Source organism: Nymphalis io, chromosome 23 (genome assembly GCF_905147045.1).
Source record: "Nymphalis io chromosome 23, ilAglIoxx1.1, whole genome shotgun sequence".
NCBI lineage: Eukaryota > Metazoa > Arthropoda > Insecta > Lepidoptera > Nymphalidae > Nymphalis > Nymphalis io.
In genome coordinates this window covers 5,671,593-5,690,270 of record NC_065910.1, presented here as the reverse complement: position 1 = coordinate 5,690,270, position 18,678 = coordinate 5,671,593, and the positions used below count along the sequence as shown (strand labels likewise).

General features: G+C 30.5%; 2 protein-coding genes across 3 annotated transcripts; both read left to right on the top strand.

The window, feature by feature from the left end:
- The first annotated feature begins 2,499 nt into the window (after positions 1–2,499).
- LOC126777567 (aldo-keto reductase AKR2E4-like) lies at positions 2,500–7,285 on the top strand. 2 transcript variants are annotated; one of them, XM_050500630.1, is made up of 7 exons: positions 2,500–2,635; positions 4,322–4,408; positions 4,767–4,937; positions 5,884–5,997; positions 6,131–6,292; positions 6,426–6,629; positions 7,058–7,285. In XM_050500630.1, exons 1-7 carry the CDS (start codon positions 2,621–2,623, stop codon positions 7,247–7,249), a joined length of 945 nt encoding a protein of 314 aa, XP_050356587.1. In that variant the 5' UTR covers positions 2,500–2,620; the 3' UTR covers positions 7,250–7,285. The 2 variants fall into 2 exon arrangements, with proteins under 2 accessions (XP_050356587.1, XP_050356586.1); XM_050500629.1 differs by lacking the exon at positions 2,500–2,635 and adding an exon at positions 2,827–2,883.
- Positions 7,286–8,243: 958 nt separating this feature from the next.
- LOC126777465 (aldo-keto reductase AKR2E4-like) lies at positions 8,244–18,515 on the top strand. The gene is made up of 7 exons (XM_050500474.1): positions 8,244–8,273; positions 10,412–10,498; positions 10,704–10,874; positions 11,764–11,877; positions 12,112–12,273; positions 12,567–12,767; positions 18,266–18,515. Exons 1-7 carry the CDS (start codon positions 8,244–8,246, stop codon positions 18,452–18,454), a joined length of 954 nt encoding a protein of 317 aa, XP_050356431.1. The 3' UTR covers positions 18,455–18,515.
- The last annotated feature ends 163 nt before the right edge of the window (positions 18,516–18,678 follow it).

The following is an 18,678-nucleotide window of genomic DNA, read 5'->3' as shown; positions in this document are numbered from 1 at the left end:
CTGCCCCTTTTAAAGTTATTATGGCTATTTGTCTGTCTGTCTGTTTGTCCAGGCTATTCTTGGAAATAGCTAAAAATTACAAATTGTAATACATAATACTCAATTATTATAAGAAGTATTTTGAGTATTCGTTTAGTCTTTATTTCATCAAAATTGATTGAGTCTATCAAAAGTTATAAAAACATACGTATTTTTGTTCTTACACATATAATTTTTCCTGACTGATTCATCAACGCACGCGACGCGCCTAAGCTACAGGGAGTTAATAATATAGCCTAAAGTGCAGTTAGAAACTTGAAATTTTGGCAGTTGATACATTTTATGATGCAAGCACCCACTAAGGAAAGATTTCTGGAAATACGGGTGGTATTAAAGGGTTAAAATAAGGGATGAACGATTGTATGGAAACCCATCTTTTTTGAAGGTAGATGACATGCAATTTCATATACAAGCTTCTGGTTATAAATAAATAAGAAGGTAAATAGGAGTGAAAGTTTGTATGAGGACTCCATTATTTTCGATGTAAGAAGAATGAATGAATGCATACATATTTCGTGATTTTTAGAAATATTGATATTTGTGTTTCTTAATTGAATGAATATACATGTATTTCAAAGTTTTCAGAAATTCTACCCAAACGGGTGGAAATTTATTTAGTTTTGTTTTGAAGTGTTAGGACGGTCATATGTAGATAATATCCGCTCAAAAACTTCATTCACATACTTCTGGGTGCAATTAATAACGAAATGCAAAATACACAATGTCTTAATACCATAATGTTCTAGGGAGGTGCAAGTAATACTTTATTTTAAGCGAACTCCATTAGTGAAGTTTGGATAAAGAAAACGTATTCCATTATTGCCATGTGCACCACTTAATTGATAGTCTCGAAGCTGTACCTCAACATGAACCTCGATTCCTACAGATTTATTGTAGGATGTGCTTGAGGAGAGGTAGTTTTCATTCCAAGAATACCATCCATGAGAATATATCATTCGAATTTGAAAGTATATAGTTCCCTCTTAAAGTGTGCTTCTCCATGATAGCCAAAAGTCCCATTGCCTGTCGTTGAACATGGCCTGCACTGATTTTAGTGAGAACTGTTATCACATGGACAGTTTTTATGTTGCATGCTCCAAAGTAAGCTCTGCGAGTAACTTTGGTCCCAAAAGGAAATACCTCAAACGTCGTTTTTTATATAAATAATATGTATGTATATAAATTGTAATATCAAAATCGCCAACTCTTATATTCCAATTTATATTAGTTTCGGAGTCAGAGGTCAACAAACTATGTTACTTATGTAAAAACCCTAGATTTAGATAAAACTGCCAAAAAAAATTGTTTATATGTTTTTGGGTGTAAATATATTTTTTTAATTATTATTTATGTTGCAGGTAGCAGGACGGGCAAATGGGCCACCTAATGTTAAGTGATCGCCACAGTCCTTAGACATTGGCGATTTAAGAAATATTAACTATTCCTAATGCGCCACAAATCATGGGAACGAAAATGTTATGTCCTTTGCGCCTGTAGTTACACTGGCATTACATTCAAACTGGAACGCAACCATACATAGTATTGCTTTTTAACTGTAGAACATCTGATGAGTGCGTGGTACCTAGAAGGGCATCAGGGACGGGCTTGGTAGGGCACAAAGCCTACCACGTTTTACAAAGAGGTGCTTCGATTATTAATTATAAATAAAGTTTTTAGTTAGTTGAATAGTTTTGTGTAGCTTGAATTTGACAGAATAAAAACAATTGGTACGCTTGCTCATTTACAGTATTAACTATATCTAACAGCGTGGGTAGATGCCGGGGTATTTAAGCAACAGAATCGTGTATCGGAATATTAGTAAGGGTTCACAGTAAATTCACTGATGATTATTAAAAGAATAACCATTAATCTAAAAATAAAAAAAAGAACCCTTAACCTTAGTATTTCCTAACCAGAATGACATTTTATGCTTTTTACTTTAAAATTACAGACTTCGAAGCTATCATTTTTCTTTTCCTTATAGTTAAGCGCGAGTGAAGCCGCGGGCAACAGCGAGTGTCCTAATATATTTGAGATATATTTATTATGGTGGCGGGCACCAACTGGATGCGGAAGACGGAGGACAGGGAGCTTTGGCGCTCCTTGGGAGAGGCCTATGTTCAGCAGTGGACAACGATTGGCTGTTGATTGATTGATTGATTGATTTATTATAGTCAAATAAAATGACAACAGTGTGAAGTATTAGGTACGTTATTTTAGCCCATTTTAAAAATAATCATCACTTATGTATTCGACATAATGTTTATTAATTATTTCGCATATCTTACATTCTTCATTTCCCAGCCTAGTGAGTAAATTGTGCAATTTTTTTTTAATAACGGACAATTCGTATGACGATATCGATTGAGGGTACTTTTATAATATGTGATTCTACAAATCGACGACGGCAGAGCATTTTTTGTTAAGAACTCACTTCATTAATAATGTTGACAACTGACTTAAATTGATATACTATTTTGATGCGTATATTTTTTAAATGTTACGATTATTAAAGTTACTTATTACTTTTTAACATTTCACGACCGTTTTCTGCTGTGAGTTTCGAGTTTGTTCTTACAGAATGGCCCTTATGCAGGTATTTGTTGTTTGACGCAATTTATTATTATGAATTTAATTTGTATACTTGTGTTACTAACTTATACGTTAATTTTAATTGGTCTGAAGTACATTGATAAAAGTTTTTATTAGCATAAATGATAATTTCTTATCATTTTTTTACAACAGTTGCTATATATATATAAAGAGGATTAAATAATAAATAGTAGTTGTACTAAGCTTGACAAAATGCTTTGTATTTTAGTACATATTCTAGTGATAGTGTCAGTAAGTATAAATGAAATTTAAATAATTAGTTTTATCATTATAGCTTGAATATTTTTTAATTCATACAATAAATTACAATTAATTTATATAATTATATATTAATGTATATATAGTTTGTGTTATCCAATTTATTTCGAATACTGTAAAAAGTAGTATATAAATGAATTTGAGCTAGGGACATTGGAAAATCCAGGAGGGTTTGTAATATCAAGCCTAAAATTTAAATGAGCCATTGAAGTCCCCATTTTCATAGTTGGACACAGATTGACCAGTGGTTCAATAAGTCTTCAAATTAACCATAGATGTATTAATTTATTTTAATTTGAATTTCATAATTGAATGTGTTTATTTTGTACCGTTGGCTTCCTAATTATAAATATATATATTAATAATTTGTGGACCTCACACTTTGACAAGACTTGATTTGACTTATTATAGATAGTTAGTTGAGCCGAGATGGCCCAGTGGTAAGAACGCGTGAATCTTAACCGATGATCGTGGGTTCAAGCCCGGGCAAGCACCACTGACTTTTCATGTGCTTAATTTGTAATTATAATTCATGTCGTGCTTAACGGTGAAGGAAAACATCGTGAGGAAACCTGCATGTGCCTAATTTCACTGAAATTCTGCCACATGTGTATTCCATCAACCCGCACTGGAGCAGCGTGGTGGAATAAGCTCCAAACCTTCTCCTCAAAAAAAAGGGAGAGGAGGCCTTAGCCCAGCAGTGGGACATTTACAGGCTGTTACTGTTACTGTAGATAGTTAGTTGCTTTATCTCCATATTATTCAAATTGTTAGTAACTCTTTTCATTAGTTATTATTATTCGATATTGTATCAACTTGGAATTATTAGTTTTCAGTATCAACGCACCTGATGTTTAAATATGTTTTATTTTTATGTCTACTTAATGCTATATGTAACTTAACGTGGAATTCGTTGTATAGTTAATCAAATACATATTTACCTCATCCCTATCCTATTCGAAAATTTCCCCTCAGACTCATTTCTTATGTTCTGTATTATCTGTCACCAATCGTCACAAAGGTAATTTAAAGATAATTTAATCAAATTAAATAACATCTTATATTTTAACCTATGTTTGATTGTAGCTATCATAATAATATTGTTGTCAACATTATTTTCTGTATCTGAAATAATTGTATAATATTTAATTATATTCTATTTAATTATAATATTTAATTATACAATTATTACATAATATTTTATTTTTTTTAAATAAAAGTTTGAAACATTGCCGTACTACTGATTTTTCATATTATTTTCTTACTGTTCTACTATAATAGCGCTGTAGAAAGTTTAAAGTAAGTATAACATAAAATGTGGAGTTTAGGTTTCGACGTTAAATATATTTGCTTGCATGTTTTTACCTACTTATGTATAAAAATATGAGTTTCATAGTGTTATGATTTGCAGGTAACAACTGCTGACGCGCTCCCGAACACTAAACTATTAAATGATGGTAAAAGCATACCAATAGTGGCATATGGCACATTTGGGAAAGTAAGTACTGTTTTACCTAAAATATCATGAAATAAATAAAACTTTCTTAAAGGGATTAATAGAATTTTGAGTTATAAAGTAATTTATACAACATAGGCTGTCTCAAGTAGTCAGTGTAATTCGTCGTAATAACGTCTCTCGAAGGTCTATCTACGTTCTCCTATTTTTTGTATAAGAATCACATTAATTAACCTATTTTAAGAATCTCACTGAATAAAATAAATCGATATGTTGCAGTTTCATTAAAATAATATATAACTTCCCTGCTAACATCAAGATTAATTTTACGCAACCTACTCTTATAAATTGCGGGATATTACATATTGTAAAAGGTTATACTTGTGCGTGTTTTCATTAGACAAATGAAGTGGAGATCATAAAACCAGCGGTCATAAATGCTATTGAAGCAGGATACAGACACATTGATACAGCGGCAGTGTACCAAAACGAGGAACAAGTTGGTGAAGCGATCGTTGATGTAATGAGTCGTGGAATAGTCACGAGAGAAGATTTATGGATCACTACCAAGGTAAAGTTTAAATTATTTTTTATCTCTCTGTTATTGTTACTTATTTGTCAAGCAGTTTAATACTTTTATGAAATTGTAATCGGCGCAAGAACACTATGTATTGTAACTAACAGTGTTCGCTTTCAAATGGGTGTACATAAATTTTTTCTAGTTTTAGTAAATAATTTATTAAGATATTATTTATGTAACATCCGCCAGCAAACCTTTAATAAATAAATAAAGTTTATATAGTACCTTACATACTATGAACTTGGTACTCTCTACTATATATGAGTTAAATTAAAAATACATTTGCGAGATGGCCCAGTGGTTAGAAAGCGTGAATCTTATCCGATGATCGTGGGTTCAAACCCGGGCAAGCACCTCTGTTTCTTGTGCTTAATTTGTGATTATAATTCATCTCGTGCTTAACGGTGAAGGAAAACATCGTGAGGAAACCTGCATGTGTCTAATTTCATTGAAATTCTGCCACATGTGTATTCTACCAACCCGCATTGGAGCAGCGTGGTGGAATAAGCTCCACGACCTTCTCCTCAAAAGGGAGAGGAGGCCTTAGCCCAGCAGTGGGTCATTAACAGGCTGTTACTGTACTGTTGCGAGTTTATTTGATTATTATTTTAATCTAGCTAATCTCCAAAGTCGGATTGTGTTTGCCTTTTTTTTAACCTTTAGTTCTTTTTTTATGAATATTAACTGTATGTAAATATGTATAGACACAACATAGTAATAAAACGATGTATCAGTAAAATAAAAGCTTTGTTTTGCTAAATTGCAATATACTTTTATACATATGAAATCCTCCTTACTAAGTTATTAACAAATTGAGAATACATTATAATTGATTTCTACGATAAATTTGTTTTGGCTGATTTGTTTAGAGGAGTTTTCAAGTAACTAACTGTTATTATTAGGCATATTATTATATGTTTCTTTTTTTCTCTTACAGCTGAGCTTAGATGTCGGTACCCGTGAGGGGGTACTTCCATCACTTCAAACGTCTTTAAAGAAATTAAAGTTAGATTATGTAGATCTGTATCTGATACACTCGCCGATGAATCTAGTACGTTAATGAAAAATATGATGTTTTTTTAATTGCATTAAATATTATCATGGCGTTTTACGTCAGTTTTATCTTTTTTTTTTCATTTTATTTTATTTCAATTACATTGAACTAATATTTTTTTCTTTTATAGTTAAATGTTCAAGAATATGATTACTTAAATGTGTGGAAAGGCATGGAGGATATTAAGAAATTAAATTTGGCCAGATCTATTGGTATATCAAATTTCAACAGTACTGAGATAAATAGGATTTTGGCTAATTCCAAAACAGTACCATCTGTTAATCAAATCGAGGTAAGGTTTCTATAACTTCAAATTAGTGACAATATTTAACAATTATAAATTATCATAAAAACGCTCTTTTTTATTTTATATTTATTAATATTCAATTAAGATATATTAAAAATAATTTTATCAATGTTTTCAGGTTAACCCTATTTACACAAACTTAGATCTTGTAGCATATTGTCAAAGTTTGAATATAACCGTAATGGCTTACGCGCCATTTGGATTCCTGGTGCCAAGACCATACTTAAATTATACAACGAGTGTAACATTTGAAGATTCGGTATATAAGAGAATAGCACACAAATATGGAAAAACTACTAGTCAAGTTGTTCTACGATACTTGGTATGTTTTTTGGAAAGTAATATGTTTTATTTATGATGTATGCCACGGCGACAAATCTCAAGGAAGACCAGCCAACGGTGCAGGAGATATTATAATGGACAAGTGTGTGCGTAAACACAGGTGCTCTCTCTATTCTCTCACTCTCATAATCCAATGAACGAACGAACGGGTTCACGTGCTTTCACACACGCACACGCCTACTCACACACGCAAACACACACACGCGCACACACACACACACTTCCAACTTCCAAAGAGATAAACCCAATAACTTTTGTAAGCCTGACCTGGAGGACCTATGACTGATAAAAGATTTTTTTTTAATTGAGTTAAATAGACGAGAAGGTAGACATAACTGCGCTTTTTATACATATATAAATAACAGCTTTATTTAAAAAAAACTACCTTGACTTGATTTGATTTTTCAGATTGACCGTGGAACAGTACCAATCCCAAGATCAACAAATACGAAACGAATTAAGTTACATTTTGGTATATTAGATTTCAATCTCACTCCAAATGAAATTTATTCGATCAATGAACTTAACGAAGATGCTAAGGTTTACAACTTCCAAGACGAATCTTTCTTCGCTGCGCTATCCGAATATTACGGCATGTAACAATAAATTGTAAAATTAGTTTCGAATCCAGTTTTTTAAATGATATTTATGATTTTGTATATATTTTTTTTTTATTAAATGTGATAATTTGAATATATTTTTTGTTATTTTTCCCATTCCATCTTATGTCTTTCCCAATCAGGAGTAAAGACAAATAAACTACTTTGACCTTGAACGAGATCTTGAATAAATAAAATTATATATGGATAAAAAAATAAATTTTCAATGCCGGCGAAGTTGTTATCTGAACTTGGGAGGTAAAATTAAAGTGGTTGTAAGACTTTGAGTGAAATACTTTATTACAACTTTACTGGTGGTAGGGCTTTGTGCAAGCTCGTCTAGGTAGGTACCACCCACTCATCAGATATTCTACCGCAAAACAGCAGTACTTATAGAATCAGACATAAACTAGACATTAAATCTTAGTTCCCAAGGTTGGTGGCGCATTGGCTATTTTATTTTTATTTTTTATTATATATACTGTATTATAAATTAAGATATATTAATCAAGAACAGTTTGTAGTGCATAACACAGAATGTTAAACACACAACTAATCAAATACGTAACATTAAAAATGTATATAATCTGGATCCAAAAAAATATGATAATGATTATGCTTATATAAGGCAAGGTATACACGGCAAATATTGGCATGTTCAAGGAGTACTATAACCAAGTCTCTTTTCCAATTGAGAGAATAAGGAGAGGGTGCTTGGTGAAATACAAGAGGAGTTCTTTGTTTAGCAGTGGATCATTTAAAGGCTGTTACTTACTTAATATTAAAACCATCAGTTAAAATTTGGTAACTATTAAAAAAAATCAATCATCAGCCATCTGTGGTTTAGTTCCTCCTTTTAGGATGTGTTATTTATCTAACAAAATAGATATATAACAAATCCTAAAAGGAGGAACAACAAGATAGATATTTAAAACCCTTGTATTTCAGAAAGTCTTTTTTATTTAGAAATAAACTGTTTTATATTGAATTACCTCATGTTAAGTGACGACACGGTCAAGGATGTAGTACGTTTGCCTAAAAGAAACCTGCATTGAAAACTCTCATTTATGCATTAATCCAAATCAAGTATCAGTTTCCAACAGAATAAGAAAATTAATATATATTTTTAAAAATCTCAGGCATATTGTGGATACTCTTCTCTTAATAAGAACCTATAAAGCGCTAGCAATTATGAAGACGTTCAGAAACTATTAACTACCTGAAAAATGAACATCCACATCACACTTAAATATAGCATACATATACCCACACACATACACACACTCATGCACACACACACTTTGGATTAATTTACAATAAAAAAAATATGACTAATTATTGTAATGTAATGCTTTGTAACAATTTAATGGGAAGGAACTGACTTCTGACGCACGGGTAACACCAGTTCAGGAGTCAGGGCTACTTTTTATAATATGTATGTAATAGTTAACATTAAAGTATTATTATTATTAATCATATTATATCAATGTTTCTAACATACCCAATATTTCCATACTCTCGATTATATCATATCCAATTTATAATCGATTATCTCGAAATTGGATTATCGCATGAACTTCTAATCCGATTTACAAGGAATATTCAAATTATAAGGGCTTATAGTTGTCAAGTGTCATTAATTGTATCATGAATTATATTAATTTAAAATATTTAGTATTATATTCGATTCTATACGAAAAACGACGAAAAGATATAGAAATCATATTTAGTCATTATCTTTAGCTTACTGTTCAATTTCTATAAGATATACCCCTATAGGTCGTTTAAACATAAAAATGTACCAATATTTTTTACGGAAAATAAAACAAACATTTGATTAAAATTAAATAAAAAATGCTCAATATTCAGCCTGATTGGTTGGTTTGGCCTGGATTGGTTTATAATTCAAGTGAGTATTGTAGCATTAGACAATATATTTCCCCTTCTCTGTCACATACTCAACAATTTTAGGTTTTATTTGTACTTATGATTTCAGTTTTAACATTATTGTTATTTGACTATATCGTTTTTATAATTGTTTTGATAGCATAACTGATAATTTCTTATCATATACCATAAAACACAGTATTGTATTTCAAGCAAATCCCGTTTTTTTGCCAAAGTATTTACAACAAGCTTGACAAAATGTATCGTATTTTATTAAATGTTTTCGTGGCAATTTCAGTAAGTGAGATTCATTCATTTTAATTAATAAAAACTAGCTATACTATGACAAACGTACAAACCTTTTTTATTTACATAGAAGATTATTTTGTAAGTAAAGTTACATTCAATTATATTGGAAACGGCAAAAGCGAGACAAAGCTTAAAATAACAATGAATCAATTCACTGCCTCCTGTTCTCTGTTCGAACATATTTGGTTAATAATAATTTGCTATTGAAACAATTTGAGTTGAAATTGTTACTGGAATTTACGTAACCGTCCAATAGCAGACAAGGCCGTAATGATTTCTGTTGCTTATTTTGTTAATAATTAATTGTCTGTGTTATTTTATTAAGATCAATTAAAAAACACTTAGAATCTTATCCGTATTTATAATCTACGAGTATAATTTTATCGAGATGCTGGCACAGATTTTGATTTAGTATCAACTTCTCGCAAATCCTTTCTTAATGCGCCTCATTGCAAATTGCATGTACATTCTCGATATTTCAAGTCTTTATATCCTATATTTAAGTCGTAGATATTAATATAAATATGTTTATTTATACTGCACATTTCGTCTTAGGTTCCATTGAATATGAAATTAATTTATCAAATTCAACAGTATTTCATTTCGTTATCTTTAATTATGCTATCTATCTAAGAGATACGACATTTACATAAGTGTATTTGCTTTTGAGTATTTAAATATAATAAAATAAATTATGTTTCATTTGTTTCTTATAACAGAAATAATATAATAGCATGTTAATTTTAAAATAATGGCCATTAATGATTTATCTCTTAAATAAATCATACGGAACTTAAATAAATATGTCGCTTCTTTGGTATTCTTTAACAAATATCAGCTGATATATAAATAATACATAAGAAAAAAGTAACAAAAACAGGTTTGGTCTTTAAATGTAAGTAAATAAAAAAATATCCTCAATATAAATATAATATAATTTTATGAATTTAGATAATATTTACTGCAGGTGGCAAATGCTGATGTATTGCCAAAAACTGTACTATTAAATGATGGAAACAGGATACCAATAGTTTCATTTGGTACTTTAGGAAAAGTGAGTATTATTTGATCAAATTAATTTATTATATTTTTTTTGTACAAAAAATAAAAGCAAGACTATTTCTGATGTATTCATTAATCTCAGTAGATGTTCCTTGCATTGGATTAAATAATACTAGTTTAAGTTTCAAGTTCAAGTTCGAAATCATTTGTGCGTACAAAGAAATTAATCTCTTGAAATTATTTTATTTTATCAATAGACAAGGGACTTACATTTGATAAAACCTGCCGTGATACAAGCGATTGAATCAGGATATAGACACATTGATACAGCCGCAACTTACAAAAACGAAGAGCAAGTCGGTGAAGCGATTGCTGATGTAATTAGTCGTAGAATAGTAACGAGAGAAGAGTTATGGATTACTACGAAGGTAAAGTCCTCGAAAATTACTAGTCTAGTTTCATCAATATTATGCTTTTTCTCTCGCGGGCCATTGATTGGACAAGCTCAATATTTTCACTTTTGCTGTTAATTACTTATACTTATATGAGTTTCTTTCGCTCGTTCTTAAGTCCGAGCTTTTTGATTTCTTTCGGAAATTGTGATAGATTTTTGAAAGTTAATGTAAAATATTGAGTAAATATTTTAAGTATGAAGCTCGCAGTTGTTGCTTCAGTTGATTACAAAATGACATTTGTCAACGTTACAAGATTGTTGATTTTGATTTGTTTTGAATACTTCGAATATTATTCTTTCAAACAATAATATCACAACATCTGTGTAGACGACGGCCGTAATGTTTGAAAGACGAGTATTTGCTGAGAAAAACAGAATATTATTTTCCAATAATATTATTATGTCTATGATTACTTTGTTTTAATCAATATAACGTCCATGTATTCCCTCTTCTTGTTATATTTTCTGTAATACTGTCTATCAATAGGTTTCTTAGTTTAGCATCTAGAAAGTAAAAAATATATACGAGTATATTCATATTTGATCCAAAGTCAAATGGTATTCATCCAATTTACTTAATTGTTTTTTTTTAACAAATTCAATAAGTTTATTTTTCCTCTTTTTCACTAGTTCAACCTAAAAGTTAAACACACGATCCAATTAGTTACATTCTATCCAATCAAAGTTAAGTTCAAACAAAATTACTTTAATATGGGAGAAAATCATTAAAATTACAAATTAAATTAATAAATCATTATTTACTTACCATACGAGAGGATATCAAAGTGTTTTTTCTTTGAAATGAAATCTCTGCAGAACTTATTATTTAAAATTATTATCCTATTGCAATTTTTATTTCATAGCTGAACTTAGATGTCGGAAATAGAGAAGGAGTACTTCCAGCACTTAAAGATTCTTTGAATAAATTGAAATTAGATTATGTAGACTTGTATCTGATACACTCGCCTGAAAACCTGGTAAGTTTATTAAATTAAATACATTATTGAAAAAACGGCATTAAGATATTTAATTTGAATGTTAATTTTGTTTAGGGAATAATTAGTTAAACAATGTTTATCTTCGAATGCCAAATCAATGACGACAGAAAGAGATAAGTCACTATTTAACTACACACTCGCTAAAATCCTGTTATGTTATAAGTAACTTTTAATAGCAGAGATCAAATAGATAATTAATTATCTTTTACCCAGGCGTCAATTCAAGAATATGATTATTTAAATGTATGGAAAGGCATGGAGGATGTGAAGAAATTAAATTTAACAAGATCCATCGGCGTATCCAATTTCAATAGCTCCAACATAAACAGAATTCTGGCCAACTCTGAAATAGTGCCATCCGTTAATGAAGTTGAGGTAAAACTTGATATATATTTCAGCGACAATCAATAGACAACATTGGGAAATATCAACGTTTACTAACTCAAAGCAAAGAAAATCATTAAAATAGGTTCAACCAAAAATAATAATGTTTTTATCGTTTTAATATATTTGCTCGTGCAAACTAAGAACTACTTTCTTGATACAATCGTTCAAAAAATAAATTACTCGCTGACTGATAACAACGAACAACAAAACTACTAATTAGATTAATGAGATTAAATATCATTAATTAAACATAAATTAAAGGATGATATTACGATTTTCAGGTAAATCCTACTTACACAGATATAGATCTTGTAGCTTATTGTCAAAGTCTTAGCATAGCAGTTTTATCTTATGCTCCATTTGGATTCATGGTGCCTAGACCAATCACATATAATGTAACATCTACATTCAAAGAGCCGGTATTAGTGAGAACCGCTCAAAAATATGGAAAAACTACCAGTCAAGTTGTTCTGCGATACTTGGTATGTATATTTTTAAGTACTTTCCATTTACCCGTTACAAAATTTACATATATTTTAAACATTTATTAATAATTTAATTAAATATTAAAACTTTATTGTGATGCTATTTTAATGATCATTCTTGCCTTTCGAATAATTGAAATATTCGAAGTCAAAATATATAAGACTACGGTTTTCTACTAAACGCTGTACGTGACGTGCGATTGCAGTGTAAACTTCCGATCGACGTTTCGCAGCGTCAGCGGTATGCATATGTCAACAGCGAACGACCTTTCGAGTTATTTCGGAACATTACAAAATGAGGGTCGTGTCTAGCGTCAGTACAAAATGTCAAAATTGGAGCTCACTTGAATCAGTAATATTCTTGACCTAGTTGGTTTATCATCCTCAACACATCATCACTTTCGATCCGGTGAAATAACGGTCAAAACTTAGCGTTTTCCTATAGGAGATAATCAGTTTCAGTGCATTTATAACTAATATTTTCTTAAAAGGATTATTTTTTTTTTATTATTTTATTTATTTGGGAAACATACAGCATAATATAATACATAAAATTTAGTAACAAAATAAATTTCACTTAAGCCAACAAAGTTTCCACTTATACAAACAAACATGGAGTGAACCTAACGATAACAAGTTATTTAACAATTTATTAAGATATATGAATAAAGTATTAAAAATAATTTAAAACAGAAAAAAAAAAAAAAAAAAACGATAAGTATATTACTGACAAATACAGTTTTTTAGAGCTTCTTTGAACTTAAATAAATTTTCGTTAAATATATCTATACTAGTGTAGCGTTTATTATGATTGTCACATGCTCTTACTAAAAAGCGATTTTTAGCATAGTTCGTTCTACACATTGGGACATAAAAGGTATGCTTTGAACGGGCAATGGAATGTGAGCACTTGATATAAATGTTGTTGACTAAGTACATTGAATCGACAAAATTATTTACAATTTTGTAAAGAAAAACCTGATCTTTGCATTCCCTGCGTTTCTCAAGCGACAAAATATTAAGCTTATTAATAGCATTGGACCCAAATTTACGCGTTAATCTTCTAATAAATTTATTCTGAACATTTTCGATAGCCATAACATACTTAGAGTATTGTGGATTCCAAACCGTTGAAGCGAATTCCAAATTAGATCTTACATACGAGTTATACAACACATTATATGTATTGATATGCTTAAAGTCTCTTCCCTGGCGAAATATGAAACCCATCATACTGTAAGCTTTTGCGATAATTTTATTCACATGCCTGTCAAATAATAAATTAGAATCTAGAAGCACTCCTAGGTCCCTAACCTCGGTTACCCTCTTAATTAAATGATTGGAAATTGTGTAATCAAATAAAATTGGATTTTTTTTTCTAGAAAATGTTATTACATTGCATTTTTCAAAGTTAAGATGTAGGCCATTAGATGAACAATATTGCACTAAAATATCCAAATCATATTGCAAGTTTGAGCAGTCATCACTTCTTTTTATGATTTTAAATAGTTTTGTATCATCGGCATATAGAAGTATGTCAGGATTTTGAAAATTTTTTAGTATATCATTAATGAAAATGTTAAACAATAGGGGACCGAGGTGAGAGCCCTGAGGAACCCCAGATGTTATGGGGACAAAACTAGAAATGTGTCCCTTGACAGCGACTGCTTGAGTTCTGTCACGGAGATACGACGTTATCCATCTTAGCAAATCGCCGTGTATACCAGTATATGCAAGTTTTTTAATTAATAGCGTATGTGGAATTTTATCAAATGCTTTTGAGTAATCGGTATACACAGTGTCAACCTGATGTCCTCTCTCCATGGCTGAAAGAACAACATCGAGAAACTCAACAAGATTAGACTCAACTGATCTTTTATTTACGAATCCATGTTGTTGGGTAATGAGCAGAGGTTTTATTAAAGGAAACAAAGTATCGTAAATAATCTTCTCAAATAATTTAGGTATGATAGATAACATTGATATTCCACGATAATTTTTGACAATATGCTTATCTCCATTTTTAAAAATGGGAACAACAAGCGATTTTTTCCAAACAGGTGGTAGTATGCCTGAATATATGGATTTGTTAAAGAGTAAATGTAAAGGGATTGATAAAGATTTACTGCATCGTTTTAAAAACATAGGATGTAATCCATCTGGGCCACTGCCTTTAGACGAGTCAAGTTTTGAGAGATATCTTTCAATGGTACGGCATGATACATTAATAGTACTAATTAAGGACTGACTACTATGCTTGTTTAAATAATCAACCTCGGGTTGATTCACTTCTACTTCAAAAACTGATTTAAAGTAGTTACTAAATAGATTAGAGATCGATGGGCCGTCGGAGCCAACCGTATTGTCATGAAACATGGTGTCAGGTATATTATTACTACCTTTCTTTGATTTTATAAATGACCAGAATTTCCGAGAACTGTGATGAATATTATCTTCAGCCCTAGCAATAAAGACATTATAACACTCTCTTTCCATCAATTTAGTTCTGTGTCGAAGGTCAGCAAATTTGTCATAGTCACTATTATGACCATAAATTTTCCATCGTTTATGCACTTGTAATTTCTTTTTAATCAATTTAATTAAAAACTTGCTAAACCATACAGGATATTTATTGATATCGTATACTGTTTTAGCTGGTACAAAGCGATCCACAATATTATTAACTATTAAATAAAACTTATCTACTGCGTTAATTATATCACATGTTTCGAATTGTTCCACCCAATCAATATTATTTAGCTCATTGTTAATTGCGTTGTAGTCAGCAACATGAAAGCGACGAACAATTCGAGGAGCATAACGTAAATTTGAATCATTCAACATAATATCCGTCAACACAGAGAGAGACGGATGATGAACGTCTTCAGGCAAAGATAATGGTGTTGTTCTATCGACCGAACAACTACAGTTAGACAGAACGAGATCCAATAGTCTATTATTACCATTAAAAATCCCATTATACTGACACCAGCCAGAGAAGCACATAAAAGCAAATAGTTGCATAATTAAATTATTTTCGGATGGGTTTTGGATAGCTAGCGTATTTTCAGAGTTATGTGACCACACAATATCTCCCATGTTGAAATCTCCTACAACAATATATTTATCAAAAGGGTTATTCAAATTTAAATCTGATAAGAACTCAAAAAATGTGGCTTCAGAATCGCTCTGGTGTTGATTTTGAGGGAAATAGCAACAGAAAAGTCGTAGTTTTTGTTTACTTAAACCCTGTCCGACCACTATATTAACAAAAGTTATATCAGCACCTGGAAGAGACATTGGTGTCCTAGAGTGTTGCATGTCGAAATAGATGCCACGACGTACTGCTATAAGTGTACCACCACCCTTACTTACCCCTAGAAGTGCATAGTCACGATCATTCCGGTATACGTTATAGCGTGAATCGAAGAGTTCTTCATCAAAGATATTAGGAAGTAACCAGGTCTCGCTTAGACAAATTACGTCATAATTGGAATTTAACAAATTAAAATAGAACTGTAAAGTTTTAGTGCGCAATCCTCTAACATTTTGATAATAAATATTTAAGTACATAGTAATATATATTTTAAATTATAATTATTGTGAGTAATAATATTAAAGAGAAATAGCTTTTCAATGCACCTAGATGCCAGATAAGAATTAAAACATACCTTCAAGTCCATAAAACAATACAATATCAGCCTAATTTTCTTAATAAATATAATTAAAATATTAACGAAAACAAGTAAAAATATAAAACTACAAAAAATATTCTTAAAAAACTGAACAAAGTAACATACTTTAATATTATAAACCAACAAATTAATAACGCTTATAAAATTTTGTTTAAACACTCTTTGGAAGTAATGTGAATAACTGGTGAATTGTTAGTCTTACGAACCATAACAGTGCAATTTCGAACCCAGCAGAATAAGTAACTTTTCTCTTTGCATTTTCGTCGAGCTTCATTCAAAAGAGCCTTGTTGTAAGTGGACAGGTGGTCATTTATGTAAATAGGATTATTTCTGCCTGAAAAACCAATGTCGCATGCTTTCAGATTTTTTAACTTCCTTAACGATGAAAGAAAATCATCCTTTTTGTAACGTGCTTGCATTTTTAAAATAATGGGACGCGATTTATTTTCAGACGAATCATTCCTTACCGCTACCCTTGTTACAAAATCAACATCGGTATTAAAATTTATGGGGTAACCACTTTTTTCAGCAAGGGTCTTAATAATATGGACTAAGTTTTCGCCCTTATTTTGTGGAATACCATTTATTTGAATATTAGAGCGACGCACCCACTGTTCATTTCTGTTAGTGTTTTCCGATAATTCTCTAAGCTTAAGTTTCAACTCCACGAGTTCTGTTTCATAATTTTCTATTTTAGTAACTTCCTTATCTAGATCATTCATTCGATCAACAACAGAATTAATGGAAGACTCGATCGTATTAATTTTTGTAGACCAAAAAGTAACAGATTCTGAGAGCTTTTTAAATTCATCAGTAATAAAAGATTTGAATGACTCCATTGTGTAATGCAAACTATTGAAGCGCTCATCAAAATGTGCAATCAACGATTTAATATCTATGATTTGGGCTTGATTTGTATTTATTTTATCAGAGATCATATTTAATTTTGGACTTATATTATTTTTCTTAGATATTTTGCAAACTGGACATTTCCATTTAGCTTTATTCATAGGCAGAATCTTTTTAAAGTCGCTTTCATTTATACCAACACATGAGTAATGATACATACTTTGACAAGCCGTACATCTAATCATTTCTTCTGGTCTTACGATCTCTGAACAATGTTTACAATCCATTTTGCATATATATTATTATCACAAAAAATGTAGGTAGAAAAAAAGCTAAGAGTAACTCTGCTTAACAGACCGATTGTTGAATTGCAGTCAAACCAGCGACCAAAAGGTCATAAGCGCCGGGAAATAAGCGTCGCTTACGCGTTCACTTCAAACACTGCACACTACTATTGCAATTTAACAAATAAAATTTGAAATTTGTAGTTTTAATTTATATAATTCACATTTAGATATAATTTAACACATAAAATTATTGTCATTAACACAAACTTTAACTATTTTTCAAAAGTTCACTCCCGATTATCGACTTATATACTGTTTTATAATAATTATTTGCGTAGCGATTACATACAGCCGTTTGCAATTGTCGATTACCAAAAATGATTCATAAAGACGTATTCCACACGTTAGTAATAGATGTTTTATTGTGATCAAGATATCGTTAGTCGAGCGTTGATGGTTTGTCTGGTTGAGACGTCGTTCGAAAGTTTCGACCGATATCGGACGTCACGTACAGCATTTAATAGGAGACAGTCATACTTATATAAAAGTAAAATGTTATATTATGTTTATATTCGTTAAAAGTGAAAATATCATTAGACTGTTAGTTATGACCGTTTTATATTTTTCCCTTATTTGTTTGAATTTACATTAATTACATTTTCAGATTGACCGTAAAACAATACCGATTCCAAGATCTACAAACATTGGACGAATTAAGTCAAATATTGATTTATTTGATTTCTGTCTTACTTCAGAAGAAATATCCTTGATCAATGAACTCAATGAAGACGTTAAAGTTTATAACTTTGACGACGAATCACTTGCTATATTATTTGATTATTATGGCTTATAGAAATATTTTTATTAATGTGAAATTTATTATGACAATTTATTCATAGAAATAATTATTTTGTTTGCACCTCTTTTTAAAATTGTATATTTATTCAATCAAATTTTATCATATAATGAGTTAAATTTAAATATTTCACAAATAATATTTATGTGAAATTAAATTATTAATAAAAGCTTTTAAAACAAGGAAGACTGTAATATATTTTTTTATAATCTTGCACTGCT